This window comes from Scleropages formosus, chromosome 1, assembly GCF_900964775.1.
Source record: "Scleropages formosus chromosome 1, fSclFor1.1, whole genome shotgun sequence".
Classification (NCBI taxonomy): Eukaryota; Metazoa; Chordata; class Actinopteri; order Osteoglossiformes; family Osteoglossidae; genus Scleropages; species Scleropages formosus.
In genome coordinates this window covers 17,148,760-17,163,830 of record NC_041806.1, presented here as the reverse complement: position 1 = coordinate 17,163,830, position 15,071 = coordinate 17,148,760, and the positions used below count along the sequence as shown (strand labels likewise).

The window sequence follows — 15,071 nt, the reverse complement described above, 5'->3', positions numbered from 1 at the left end:
GTGGTGCGGTGGCGCAGCGGACTTGGCTGCATCCTGCTTTCTGGTGGGTGGGGGGTTTGAGTCCTGTTTGGAGTGCCTTGTGACAGACTGGCATCCTCTCCTTGCTGTGCCCCCACCCCTCCCAGCCTTGCACCCTGTGTTGCCGGGTTAGGCTCCAGCTCACCACAACCCTGCTTGGGACAAGTGGCTTCAGCCTGTGTGTATACGTTTAGGCATACATACATTTTCTGAACCGCTTGTCCCATATGGGGTCGCGGGGAACCAGAGCTTAACCTGGCAACACAGGGCGTAAGGCTGGAGGGGGAGGGGACACACCCAGGACGGGGCGCCAGTTTGTCGCAAGGCACCCCAAGCGGAACTCGAACCCCAGACCCACTAGAGAGCAGGACCTGGTCCAACCCACTGCGCCCCCCTACATTTAGGCATATATGACATTAATATTTTGCTGCCTATCTGCCGACTTATAACCGAACCCAGTGAAGCAGCTTTTCAGGCTCAAGTCCACAGCAAAGCCCATTGAGCGGTTTACCCCACCAACCCGTGGTTGCAAATGTGTCCTCATCCACCATGTACCCTTCTGCTGTCTTCATGAATTTTGTGTGTGAGTGTGTGTCTGCGTAGAAGACGTGCTTATGGATCCAACTTGTTTAATGGCTCCGAGGCCTGTCTCCCACCGAAAGGTCAACCCACGATGCTTCTGCTCCTCCTGCTCGCCCAGGCCCCGGACGGCCGATCCGTGCCTGCCATTAGCGCAGTTGCTACAGTAAAAGGCGACCTCCCCTTAACGCCGAAAATAAACACACATATAAACACATCATTCGGTGTGCATCTAAAAGGCAGGGATCCCCGGAGGCGCAAAGTGGAAAAAAGAGATCAAGGAGGATTATGTTTTACGTATGACTTCTTATCTTGTTTGAACAACCCCAGCACGCTGCAAGCACGACTCGGAACACTCGACTGCCTTAATTGTCTAGTTTATTTGAATTATTATCTCTCGTTCCTGGGACTTACTGCCAGAGTGGGAGGTGCGCGGCTTTCATGTCACCGGACTGCGGCTCTGGGGATTCCCAGCGCCGCGCTAATAGTGTGACTGCTGCTGACGTGGCCTTCGTAAGGTCTGAGCTGGTTTGTCTAACGGTCGTCTTTCCGCCGCCGCTGCTCTGCATCAAGTGTGTGTCGGAGTGCGTCTGTTACGCGTTTGCGCGTGTCGTGTGTTTGTGTGCGTCTTCTGTTGTGTCTTCCTGTTGGTGTGAGTAGTGATCGTGTGTGTGTGTGTTTCTGACACTAGCACTTGTGTCTGAACGTACCGGTGCAACACGAGGGCGCTGCACGGTCAGTGACTGTGTTCCGACACACAGTCAGAACAGAACGAAACAGAACGGTGTGTGTATGTATGTGTGTGTGTGTGTGTGTGTGTGTGTGTGTGTGTGTGTGTGTGTATAAACCTCAGCTCTGTGCAGAGTCCAGACATAACTGCTATCATTCTGTCTCCCCGGTCGCAGGAGACAGAGCCACTCGGAGGGGGTGTGAACGTGAAGGGTTCACGGTGCCTGCCCTGTTTATCCCGGTTTATCCCTGTTTAGCCAGTCTGCTGTGACACACACCTGGAAACACTGGGGCTGGAGTCGGGGGGGAGGTTCCACACTTGGAAAGGCAAAAGCATCACGTTATGTGATTTATAACTGTCCAAGATTGCCAGTGAAGCGACAACCTGCAGTAAGAAAGGACAAGGGCTGCGCTTCTACAGACTGATAGCACAGCAACAAAGAGTCACACACTCGAAAGTCAAGGATGTCAAGGATTACCGTGCTTTAACAGTGCTGAAGTGTGGAATTACAGTTCCAGGGTACTGCGGTAAACAATGTGTATATAGGGAAAATGCCCCTTCGGAGTAAAATTAAATGAAATAAAGAAAGTACGGGAATAAAACACCCTCTTTCTTTGCCGTGAGTCAAATCGTGTTCTGACAAGGCCTTTCAAACCATGAATGTTCTCAGATTAAATTATTTGCCGCAGCAGCAAATGAAATGGTATTACAGACATTAATATTCACCGATTCAGCTTTGCCACAGCAGGCTGACAAATTCCCCGTTATTAATGCAGACTTTGAGCTGAAATCACTTATTCGTTGTGTATTTTATACGACTTCTCATAAGTGAAAGTCTCCCCGGCAGTTGGGCTTTGCTGCAGCTCCATATGAGAAGCCGTAAAAGGGTTAATAAAGTTACAACGACTCCCGCGCTCCCCCAAACGCACCCCGGCGTGTGACTCTTATTAAACCTGCGTTCTGCTGCTTTTTATTCAGCCTCTGTGGTTTTAAGGCGCCGCAGCAGTGTCTGTGAGGCCTGGTTCTCTGTGCGGATTTCACATCTCAGGTTGTGGTCTGCCTGATTCCTACGATCACAGTGGTAATTAGATCAAAACCTCTCCGGACAGATTGACAGATTGATCTGCGTGCTGCGCGTCGATTGCTTTCCTCTCTCGCTGTGCGTCTCTCTCTGTCCTTCAGTCTGTCGCTGTTTTGCTGCGGTGTCAGAGCTCAGAGTATATTTGCCTTGGTAAACCCGTATTAAACTGCCGGCCCCTAATTTTCTCCTGCCGCTCGCTGTTCCAGAATGCTCCGTCACTAATCCTCCTTTCAGCAGACCTTCCAATCAATCACGGCTCAAACTCGCCACCAGCCAGATGCCGGCGAACGAGTCGTGTTCGTAAAAAATGAGTCCGCCGTCTCTGAGATGAGGGGGGGAAGCCAAATTGAGCAGGTGTGGCTCTGAAGGCGTGCTGCACGTGGTGCTGCCCTGGAGGTGGCGCTCCGGCGCCGGGTGCGGCCATCCACTCGCAATTTTCACGTCCGTTTTCCCTTCACGAGGAGTCTGACACGCAGCACATGGCTGTCAGCCCTCTCCACACTTGCACTCACTCATTTAAAATGCCCCTCTGTCGTACTTGCGCGTCCTCTTTTTGTTCAGACGCCTTTGTCTCGCTCCATTTAGACTTAAGTGCGATGGGATTTTTATTTATTTATTTATTCATTTATTTATTTATTTATTTTCGGAGCTTTTCAGATTTACATTGACAGCGATACCAGTAATCCTGCTGCTGAACAGTCTGTTTTTCCAGCCCTTCCCTAGATGCGTGCGACTGAGTCATGTGTCTGTACATTACAACGAGTCATGAGAAGAGAACAGGAAGAGCAGGACTTTACGGGAGGTCTGCTGTGCGCAGGACTTGTGTGAATATCGGCCGTTGAGTGTGACGGATGGTGCAGTATGGACACTGTCTACTGCCTGTGTTTGGTGTGTATCGCAGTGTTGGCTATGATGGTCCCAGCAAAGAAACTACATGTAGAAGCGGCAGGGGACAGTGGAGCAGGGGTACAGACGAACAGAGGGACAGCGAGTGCGCTGGTCAGCAGCTGAATCCTTGGTGTTGGGTCCAAGGTCCACCCTGTTGCTGGTGGTGCTGTGGAAGTCAGTGGCGGGGCTTCTTGTGTAGCAGTGGGGTGGCGTCTGTATAATGTTCCCACTGAGTGGTCCCTGAGCTCAGGTTTTCATCCAGAGACGAGGACACGGCATGAGTTTGCAACACGACCACAGCTGTGTCTCTGTGGCCAAATGCATTGATGCACAGTATTTGTTACGAACGTATGATGCATTTGTTGATTTCTATATCCCCCCCTCCCTTCCCTGCGGCTCCCAGGTATGTGGTCGTTCTCAGTATCCGAGTTGGCCATCCCTGGAGCGGAGGTAGGCCGTATCTCGGCAACGGACGTCGACCTCGGGGACAACGCCAAGCTGGACTACACGATCCTGGAGGGAGAGTCAGGGGACACCTTTAACATCACCGGACGGAATCAGGAGGCTGTGATCATACTCAACAAAGTGAGGAAGAGAGAGTGTGTGTGTGTGTGTGCGTGTGTGTGTGTGTGTGTGTGTGTGTGTGTGTGTGTGTGTGTGTGTGGTCACTGTGAAAAGAAAAAAAGTGAGAAAGAATGAGAAATGTACGAGTGATATCAGAAAGAGGAGTGGTTGAGAGGCGGGACAAAGGGCTGCGTAGCGGGAAAGAGATGGAGAATGGCACTGAGAGTGAGCTGTGCGGGAGACGGAGGGGTAGAAATGTTGGTGGGATTTTATCCCAGTTGTTATAAAAAATAAATAATGCTTTATTTAGTATCAACCGTCTGCAAAGTGCAGCAGGATTCATGGGAAATGAAGGGTGTTACTACCGCACCCTTGAGAAAGACCTCAACCTGGATCGCTGCAGTAAAGATCCAGCTGTATAAATAGAAACAGTAAAAAATTTTAAGCCTTCAATTCGCTTTGGATTAATAGAAAAAGGCAGCTATGCAAATGAGTGATGGCAGAGTTTCTCTCAGTGATGGAGGTGCGTGCACACTCAGACACAGGCACACACACACACACACACACACACACAGGGCTCGTGTGCACTCGCAGTCAATCAGCCAAATGAAAAGACAGCAGGAACAGCCAGGAGAGGTGTAGCCCGGGGCACACGGCCTCAGTGCTGCCCCCTGCGGGCGTGCGCCGGCTCCCACGATGCTGCTGGGCTGTAACGTTCCGGTGTGGACCTTCAAAGGGAGGGGAGTTTTCCGGCATCACACCGGCAGGCTTCGACAGCAGCGGACAAAGACAAAAAGAGAGACTTGAAAGGCACACGGAGCAGCCAAGCTGGAGGTGGCGCTGCGGTGCTCCGAGACACATGCTGTAGGTAAACAATTACTTTGACAACGTTGCGGGTAGAATTATCATGTTCTACCTTTATGAGTATGTGAGACAATCATGTTAGTTTAAAAACTCCCAGTGTACCCCCGCTGGTGGTTCTGTGTGACACACACACACAGACACACACCCGTTGGAGTAGCGGTAGCACGTTTAACGGCCTGATGAGACCTGTCATGCCCTTTGGGGAAGCTTATCTCACAGCCTTATGGCGCAGATTGCAGTGACATCAAAAGCAGCGTGGCTGAGCATGCGAGCCCAAAATAAGCAAATAGAAAAAAGCACACACACGCGCACAGCCCCTCCGGCTGCTGAGAGAAGGACACACTTTGTCGGGGGAAGGAGAGACTCCTTCATTACAAGCTCATTTGGCAGCAGCAACGTGGATGCGGCCTGTGAGACTGGAGGGTGTGTGTGTGTGTGTGTGTATGTGTACAATTCTTCTGATGTTTGTCCAGTTGTCCTTGACAAGGGTCTGTCAGTGTGAGTGTGTGTACAGGCGCACGTTCGTTTTTACATGTACGCGTCTCTGTGTCTTCTTCTGCGTCATTGTTTGTGTGTGTGTGTGTCTGTATCCATGTGTGTGTTTATTTGTGTGTTTATCTGTCTTTAATTTTTTCTGCATCTGCGTATGTCTTTGTGAATATAGGTGTGTGTTTTTATGTGGGTGTCTTTCAGTTTGTGAGCGTTTGTCAGTCTGCACAGTTCATCCACACCTCTGCTGATGCTGGATCGGCCCCACCGTCCGCAGCACTGTTTTCTAACATATTCTCTTAATTGGTATATAACTGGCAATGTGGAGTACAGTTTGTTTAAAAAAAACCTGATTTTATACTGTATTTGAAGCAATTTACTTGCCTTAAGGGGGCGCGGTGGCGCAGTGGGTTGGACCAGGTCGGACCGGGTCCTGCTCTCTGGTGGATCTGGGGCTCAAGTCCCGCTTGGGGTGCCTTGCGACGGACTGGTGTCCCGTCCTGAGTGTGTCCCCTCCCCCTCCAGCCTTATACCCTGTGTTATTGGGTTAGGCTCTGGCTCCCTGCGACCCTGTACGGGACAAGCGGTTCAGATGGTGTTTGTGTGTGTGTGTGTGTACACTTGCCTTAAGTTACAAATATTGTATTATGAAGCTAGATTTGGTAAGAAAGTGAGAAAAACTGTCACACCCTCCTCGACACAACGAAGATCACCTGCAGCGGATCAGGGAACGACCGCATAAAAGGGCGGTCCGGAGCACACTCAAATGCGGAACCTTGTTCGGCAGTGATCATCGCTCGAGTGTGCTCCTTGACTCCTTACCTTTCCTGTTCCACCCGTCCTCAACCCTGTTCTCCCGTCTCCTTTCCCTTCTCTCTCTGGACCTCAAGGTTTCCACGAATTCCTGCTTGTCTCATGGATTATGGCTTTCGGATTTCCCCTCGGGTAACTTTTGTGCATCAGCTACCCTTGGATTGTCTTGTGACCACGGTTTTTGGAATCCCCCTTCGAACCCCGGCGCTCCGCACTTGGGTCCGACAGCTTCCTTCCGTTGTGACACCATGACAAACACTGTAGTATATAACTGAAGGAACACTGGCTACACAGGTGTCTGTTTTATTGCCTTAAACTGTCATATGTTGTCATAAGCATTTCATTTACGTGTAACAAGAGAACCATTATGCCAAAAACAGTTAAAGAAAATCTTGGATATGACGATCTGTCAATTGCATGACCAAACACCCCCCAGTTTGCCTGATCATACCAGGATGATCTGCACCTGCTTTTGTGTGTGTGTGTGTGTGTGTGTGTGTGTGTGTGTGTGTGTGTGTGTGTGTGTGTTCTGCGGCACTGCCAGTTCTCAAGTCCTCAGCCTGCTGCTCTGCCACCCTGCTGCCCTGACACCCCCCCAACCCCAGAGGTGAGAAGTGTTGAAACAAGACTTGGCTCATGGCGAGGTTGGAGGCCCTGCCAAGACAGGGTACTTTGGGGCGAGACAGTGATAAGAAAGAGCAGGAGAGACAGAGAGAGAGAGAGAGTGTGTATGTGTATTGGGGGTTTAGGAAGAGTGCATGTTTCATGACCGACTAGAAAATCTGCGAGCGAATTTCACCTGAATGAACAAACACACCTCATTTGTGCTTCATTTGCATTCAATCGACTCAACAGCATTCGCCCTAATGAACAGTCTTCCATAATTAAAAATTTAAATGTAACACAAGTTTTGCAAAGCAAACATTTCATAATGGAGAAGTGGTGGGGGGGGGGGGGGGAGAGATCTCTAAACACCTTTCCAGATGCAGAGGAAATTTTATTTTTAGCACCGAGGGTCCGGTGAGAGGGATCATTATTATAAGGAGGCGCCAGGGGCTCGGCGTTACGGGGGGCCAGAGGGCACCTCCAGCAGCCCGGCTCCGCAGAAGGGCTTCAGTCCCAAGGATTTAATATTCCAAGAATCCTTGCATGACTAATGGAAAACATGAAAGATACCGCTCCTAATGGAATTAAAATAAACACCCCATAAAATTAGCAGCAAGCCGCTTTCGCTTTCTCTGATAGTTAACGAATATGAGATGCAGTTGCGGTGGATTTATGAGCAAAATCGTGCTCTTTGTCCAGCGCATTCAGAAACCTTCAAAAGCTGCTTTTCCAGTGAACTGATCAACCAAGAAAAAGTGTTTTTAAAGGCTGACGCTACAGTCTTGGAAACAGACGTTGCCAATTAGAGCAATTCTTGTCAATGAGAACGTCCTACGAGTCTATTAGCGCTTCCGTAACCGAGGGCTGAGATTCTTGTAATAACAAAAGAAAGTGATCTTGCGGCTCTGTTTGCCGAGAACATTATGCAATTTGCACACAAACGGAAGGGAAATCTGGCACAGAAAGCCTTCGAACGGAATCCCGCTCCGCCACATAGCCAGAAAGCAGGGAAGCCGTTGTGGGGCTGTGACTCGATGCCTGATAATTGACTTGGTTTACCCGCGGCGGTAACTCCCCCCTCAGATCCAGTTTTCTCATTGGCTGCTTTGCCTCGTCTCGAAGACAACCGTCTCTGTTCGTGCAGCTCCGATTCACAGGGGTGACACCGTTGAAGAGGAAGGCCCGACGCACACGTCGCCCGGGATTTCAGCCCACCCCCACCCCCACCCTCCCATTCACACACACACCAGTCATGACTAATTGATGTACTGCAGCTTTCCAAGGTGTTTTCAATCTCGCCCTGCTCCGGGAAAAGTGGATCTCATGACAGAATTCAGTTTTCCTGAAAAATGGGAGGGGGCGGCAAGGAAGGCATGCATTAACCACTACCCCCCCTTAGGAAGGACTTTTCAATTGTGGGCCATCAAAAGCCATTATAAGTCCAGGGTAAACACTTTGCTCATGGGTACCACATTTGAACCTGTGTCCTGAAAATAGGCAGCACCTCTACCAGTTTTGCTGCCTCTTGCCCTCGGGCGTCAAGGAGAACAGCTGTATGTGTGAGGAGAGTACAGCTGGAGGAGCATTGTCCGCAACACAGGTCAAGGACCCCCGGATCTGAGCCACCTGTGGAAGGAGTGTGTCCTGTCTGGTCTGAGCGGTGTGTCCCCAGTTGGTTCTACTACAAGGATGCCCACCAGACCTAATGTCGCCACCACTGCTCTGCCCCCTGTGAAGGGCCAGGTCTCGGAGATGCTGCCACCCAGTGGAGAGGCCCTGGTAGCGCGGCCTTGTGTGATTCGTTCGGCACACGCACGCACCGTCTGAAACCGCTCGTCCCGAGCGGGGTCGCGGCGAACTGGAGCCCGCCTGACAGCACAGGGCGCAAGGCCGAAGAGGGAGGGTACACACCCTGGACGGCTACGCATTCGGCAGCCTCTCGTAAATCTATAGCGCGCAGCACTTCCTCGATTCAGGCTCTTTGCTAATTGTCTTCGCTACAACGGCATGATCTTTAGCCCGCAGGGGTTCTTAATCAATTTTGAGTTGCGCACACAAAGTCATTCATCACACCTAAAAAAAAAAAAAAAACCCTGACTGAGCATATTAAACAGAACTCGTGCGATGATGACACTATGCTACAAAGGAAAAGTGATGTGGAAACGCAGACGTCAACCTCGCTCCCCCACTCATCCCAAAGGCTCGTCACAGGGGAGGTGTTTCGTTTCGGAAGTCATCGTTATGGGAAACGGACTGGTTTCCCACATCCACCACATGTCTTCCACTGGCCGCCCGCAAGTCTCTTCACCCACAGCTGCTCACGTTCTCGCACGGCCGCTTTGCCTTGGCAACTTCACTCACATTAAACCCCTGGAACCTGTCAGCGAGGCTCGGTCAATAGCCAGCCCTCGTTTCCTTCAGTTCTTTCCTATTTTCCCTTTAAGTGTCGCAAAGCATTTTCACCTGCTTTGTGGGGCACCCTTCGGGCGAGGGAGTGTCAGGTAGGCACGTTACCCCATTAAGCTAGTCCAGCAAAGTGTGTAAAATGGAAAAGCCAGAATCAGAGTATAGAGAAGTGCACAGAAGGGGGCCATTGCTGGAAAAGCCACAGGCCTACTGGCCCATCTGAGCCCTTGGCCCCATCGAGGTGTTCTACACAACCACCAATTAGACACGCACCCGTGAGCCACAGGAAGTGCTGATTCATTAGGCAGCTCAGTCTCTCCCCAAGTGCGAACGGCTCCCTTGACATCTGGCATCGAGGACTTGTCCGTCCCGCAGTGTTTCTCAGCATGGACGCCCTTTTGGCCCTAGCAACAAGCCAAGCCCGTGTGCGGGTAGTACTCCTGGATCCTCTGCTGCAACTCGCACACAAGCATTTTTCAAACAATCTGGGCTGGAAATGTGTCCCGTGTGCACTCATCCTCATGTATTTTTCACTCTCTCCCTAAAAAGATTAATTAAGAAATTTGAATCTAATCATCCATGTTGCAGTTACGCTCAAGACATGGGGAAAAAAATACCACATTAGCCAATGAAGTAAATATGTGTGCGGTATTTTGCCGTAATTGGATAAACTGGTTCGCATAGGTCACCGTGTTCCGAAATGCTCGATTCAAACTCGTTCAAAGTTTAATTAGCGCTTTTGGGATTTTCAAAGGCTGTAGTACAATGACGTCTCTGTACGTTATGAGGAGAAGGAGAATGGAGGGAAAACCGAACATCGAGCTCAAATCCGAAGCGCAGAGGGGTCTTTTGTGCAGGACGGTGATGCTGGACAGTGCGAGTTGAGGATGATTAATACTCTTTTATGTACCAGGCTGCCGCGGCACTGGAGCAGCTCTGGGCCTCCGTCTCTCTCTGTGCGCAGCTCAGTAATTACATCGGCGCTTCGCACAGCCGGCATGCCCCGCCGCCCCGTGGACCCCCTCCCCCTTCTTTGACGGGGGCTCCGGTGGCGGACGTTGCCCGGCCAGCAGTGCAGCAGCATCTGGCTGCAACACAGGAAAGGGCGGAAAGTGCGTCATTAAAAAGGTGCTTTGTTCTGGGAGGACACAGAGCTTGAGGCATGGAGTGGAATGTCAAAACGGGGAGGCTCATGAGAATGGAGCCCCGAAGCATTTGCTGAGGGGTCGCCTGCACGTTCCTGTCGGTGCGGTGTTTGGCCAGTGATCGATCTGACAGGAACAGACATGAAGAGACGTTGCTCGTTGGGTCGAATCCACACAGCAATTCTAATTAATGTCTGCCCACGGGACCTGGAATGGACCGTTCGACCGCAGCTCCTCCCAATCAACGAAGCATGGAGCTCTCCTGCTGGGTGACGGTCAGCCAAAATGGACCACGAGCCTGAGGAGTTGTGTCTTGATGGTGTCGTGGTGAAACGTATGTGAGACAGCAGCGTTTTGAGTGGATCGCATCCTCGCAGCGTTCGGTGTTTGTCAAAATGCTAAATTGGGTCATTAAATTTGAAAAAGGGTTCGGTGAGCGACCTCCCCCCCCCCGCCGTGTTGTTATGACAAGGAGCCGCCAGCACTGAGAGATGGGCTCTCCGGTCTCCGGTTCAGTGATAATGACCACAGGCGCCTGAGGACAGTGCCTGGAACAGACAACCAGAGGAAAGAGAATGAGTTCAGAGACTCAAAAGGAGCAGTACATGGACCCTTCACATGGGCCTCAGACTGCAGCCCAACCAGGTCCTTGCGACAAAGTCCTTGTGACAACGTGTGTGCATGTGCGCCGCCACTCCATTCAGCCAGAAACACAAATTATTATTATTATTATTATTATTATTATTATTATTATTTACAGGGCCAGATTATACAAGCTAAAAAAAGTGCTCACACTGTTGCAAGACAACCAGCAGATGATCAGGATTAAACAGTGTTGCATCCAAAACAATCAACCTGGAACAGAAATCGACGAGTATTTAACAGTTCAAGATGTGGTGTTCTAAGTAATGGTTAGTACCGAGTGTCAGAGCACAGTTTGCACAGTTGGGGGAATGTAGAGGCAGTTACTAATTTATTATACTGAATTTGGACGCGGGAACCGAGGAGAGGAAAACAAAATCCCCCAGGCTGAGGAAACAGGAGGAAGACAAAGTATAAGAAATAAACGGGTTGGGCAGAGATTGTGCATTTTTGGGCAGAACAGTCTGGTCGCATTTGACTGATTGAGCAGAAGCGGTTCATTTTCAATGAAACCTGCCCACGGAGATGTGCTCTCGACCTGTCCAAATTAGCCAGGCACCCAGCATTCCTGGGGGAAGGCTGGAGTTCACCAGAGCACGAGGCTCCATTCATGCCAAATCCCGAGAGACGGGGCTGTTCGCTGCCCTCCTGCGGTGTGAAGGAAGGGAGCAGACAGGGTCAAGGAGGAGGATGGACAGGAGAGGAGCGGAATGGAGAGGACAGAGGCAGAGTGTAAAGTGCTGTGCGTTTTCCACTGTTTCCCAGGACCTTCGGTACACTGCCTTTTGCTGAGCTCACACACTCACTCACTCGCTTGCTTCTTTTCTATGGTTTTCGTGTTTCTTGGCGTTTCCATGTTTTTCCATTCACTTTGGACAGTGTATTTCATGCCCTGTAAAACTATGATTTGATTAGCGGTTCACTGTGTGTCAGTGTCAGACTTTAGGGTGTCTGGCTCATATAGCGGTGCACTCTTTTTTTTTTTAACAGCCTTATTAGTCATTAGTGAGCACTCAGTGCTTTTGGCAACACTCAAAAACACTCTCGTCTCGGAGTGTATTGTACATTCTCTGTTTTGACATGGAGGAGAGAAGATAAGTGTGGAGCTGTGCAATATCATGCATGCAGATTGTGTTTGGCAGCGGGCTCAGTTGTGTCCTGCTCTCCGGTGGGTCTGGGGTTCAAGTCCCGCTTGGGGTGCCTTGCGACGGACTGGCGTCCCGTCCTGGGTGTGTCCCTGCGCCCTGTGTTGCTCGGTTAGGCTCCGGTTTGCCGCACCCCCATTCAGGACAAGCAGCTTCAAACAATCTGTGTGTAAGCTTGTGTTTTGACTGAGGAGTGGTTATTATGGTTTGAATGTGACTGTTGTGATACAGTCATGCGGCGGACATTGGTACATCCCGTGCTTCCTACTGACAGGTGACTCATAGAGGGGGACGCTGGGACATGAACGCAGCGAACGAGCAGCCAGGCAGGATGCTCGGTCACGTTGGCTGTGAAAACCGTAGTCCAGCAGGGGGCGCGAATGAAGGGCGGCTACCCGCCTGGCGGAGCCCTGGGCGCGGGCACTGGCGTGAGCAAGGGTGAGGGAGCGAGCGAGTGAACGAAGGGGGGAGGAAGGGGGTGATGAGTGTGTGCCTGCAGTGTAAGTGACATTTCTCCTCCTCTGACAGATTGTCTCCCTCTGCCTCTAATGGGATCCTGTTAGACGGAGCTTTTCAGCCTCTTTCTCTCTGTCCGCCTGCCTCTCCCTCCCCGTCCATCTCCCTCCTGCCCCATGTGCTCTGTGTGTCTCTCTCTCCGTCCATCTCCCTCCTGCCTTGTGTGTCTTTTTCACCACCCTTTGCTCTTCCTAACTTCACATTCTGTGACAGCTTACTGGAAAAGTCCATTTTCATGCAAAGTAGTTTGAAAAATTCAATAATAAGAGTATGAAGGGGGGACGCGGTGCTGCAGCGGGTTCGACCGAGTCCTGCTCTCTAGTGGGTCTGGGGTTCAAGTCCTGCTTGGGGTGCCTTGCGACGGACTGGCGTCCCGTCCTGGGTGTGTGTGGCCCCCCCCCAGCCTTACGCCCTGTGTTGCCGGATTAGGCTCCGGTTCGTCGCAACCCTGCTTGGGATGAGTGTCTTCAGCAGCAAGAGTATGAAAGCCACCAAAAATAATGATTGTGATACAGTTAGTCTTCACATTACCAAATAAATTGGGGAATGGGGTCCAGTCTTGCAATTGATTGGCTATTCCAATATGTCATACAAGTAATATTTTTTAAATAATTTTGATTTTTATCTAATGCTTTTCTCCAAAACAGCTTACAGCAGGTTACCCATTTATACATCTGGGTAATTTTACTGGAGCAATTTAGAGTAAGTACCTTGCTCAAGGGTACTGCAGCTGGATGTAGGATTCAAACCTGTGACCTTTAGAACTAAGGGCATCAGCTCTAACCACTCTCACTACAGCTGCCTCTACTGTTAGTAATCTTCTTCTACATAAATGTTTTATTTTACCAAAACACAGCATCATATGAGAAAATAGAACAATGAAATAAGCATTTTTTCACTCAGTGTTCCCTCAACATTTTACTGTGTAGTGTTCATGACACTTCCTCACCAAATCTGCATTGGTGATGTTTTATTATTAAATGTTTATGCAAATAAATCACTTAAAATATCGAAATTAACTCTTTTTTAGCAATGCATGTTCCATTTTGCCGTTTTTGCTGTCCTTTTTTTTAGAATAAGGGAAAGTACATTTTAAAAATAAATAGCCACATACTGGACTTCCAGTGTCTGGGGTCCGGTGTCGTGCGAATGAACTGCATCGCAGCGACAGAAGAACAGTAATGACAGTGATAATCACTCAACATGAAAGGCTATAGAACGTGTATGTATTTATGGATGTCGTGAAAGTGGCCCAGAGCACATTCTCTCTGTTCTGTCCACATTCAGAATGGATTCATTCAACCTGCAGGAGACATTTCAGCCCCTTCATTCATGGACCATCTGTTTATCCCACCTCTACAGTAAACACAAAGAAACGAGGAGGAGGGAAGTAGGCAAGAGAAGCCATTTAAACCTCCCCAGGAGCACTTTGACGATCATAATCACAGAAACACTTGAAATTCTCACAGTTGAAGAATTTCTTAAATGCCTCGTTCTTGGGATGAAGAACGGTTGACAGTCTGCGCGAGCCCTAGTCTTTGGAGGGGCCTTCATCCTTCCTGTTGCTGTCCCTGTGCAAGTGATGGGACCCTGTTGCTATGTGCGGTCATGGCAGAGCTCTGCTCCACTCCACTGCGCTGCGTTGCTCCGCCCTGCTGCCCTCCCAGGATCCCAGCGTTGCGGAGAGGAGCTCCCATCGAGTTTCCTAACCTGGTTTGCTTTCATTTACCCTCTGACAGCCGGACTACAGCAGCGAGAACCTGGCGAGCGTTACCGCGGTTCATTTGGTTAGAGAACTCTAAGCCCATCTGGGTTTCTGCTCTTGGCTTTCATCCGCCTTAAATTGTAGGGTGTCTTGGAAACCTGATTTTAAATGCATCCAGTTTTAGTGCTTTTTCCTAACGGTTTATTACCGGCGGGAGCCCCCATAATTCTACGCTACATGCATTACGTGCAGTTATTGTTGCTCCCTTTCAGGATGCCTTTTGTGCAATTTTGCATGTGCAGCGTCTGCCGAATGCGTGTCCAATTTTGTATAGTTCAGTGTGCCGAGCTGAAACGCGATTTCTTTCCCCTATAGCGCATTTTGTGGGATAATACCGTCAGAGTTTTTCATTCGTTCTTCTTTGGATTGCAGGCAGCGCTGAACTCTCAGTGCATTCGCAGCCTTGCCGAGGTACCTGAGGTGCCTGCTGTCAGAGCAGCGCAGGTTCGCTGTGGGTGAGGCTGTGATTCCACTTAAGTGTCTTGATCAACAGTGTGACAGCAGAGCCCCTACTGGCTCCTTTCCGTCCCCACGTGCGTCATGCAGATGTGCCCTATCTGCACAACGCAGAAGTCTGATTATGAGTTTAAACAGCCGTGCATCGAAAGGCCGGAAACTACACGCGGTTCCAGATCCTGTTAAAAGAGACGATGAACTGACCCCGTTAACCTTCTCGCAGCAAACCTTGTTTAAAGTATTTGCTCCTGTTGTTGCCGGTTATAATAGCACATTTGTCTTCTGTGTTCAAATGTTTAATTATGTCGTACGCTTTGTTCTCCACACCGCTTTGAAGGATTATATAACCCTTCTGGCCAGATGG

General features: G+C 50.0%; 1 protein-coding gene across 4 annotated transcripts in view; it reads left to right on the top strand.

Annotated features, from left to right (window-relative positions):
- The window catches only part of cdh24b (cadherin 24, type 2b), a 104,193-nt gene that overhangs the window by 73,769 nt on the left and 15,353 nt on the right, over window positions 1-15,071 (top strand). For all 4 annotated transcript variants that reach the window (XM_029255206.1, XM_029255205.1, XM_029255204.1 and 1 more), the window contains exon 6: window positions 3,700-3,881. In XM_029255206.1, the coding sequence (XP_029111039.1) occupies window positions 3,700-3,881 (182 nt within the window). The remainder of the gene's footprint in view (window positions 1-3,699; window positions 3,882-15,071) is intronic.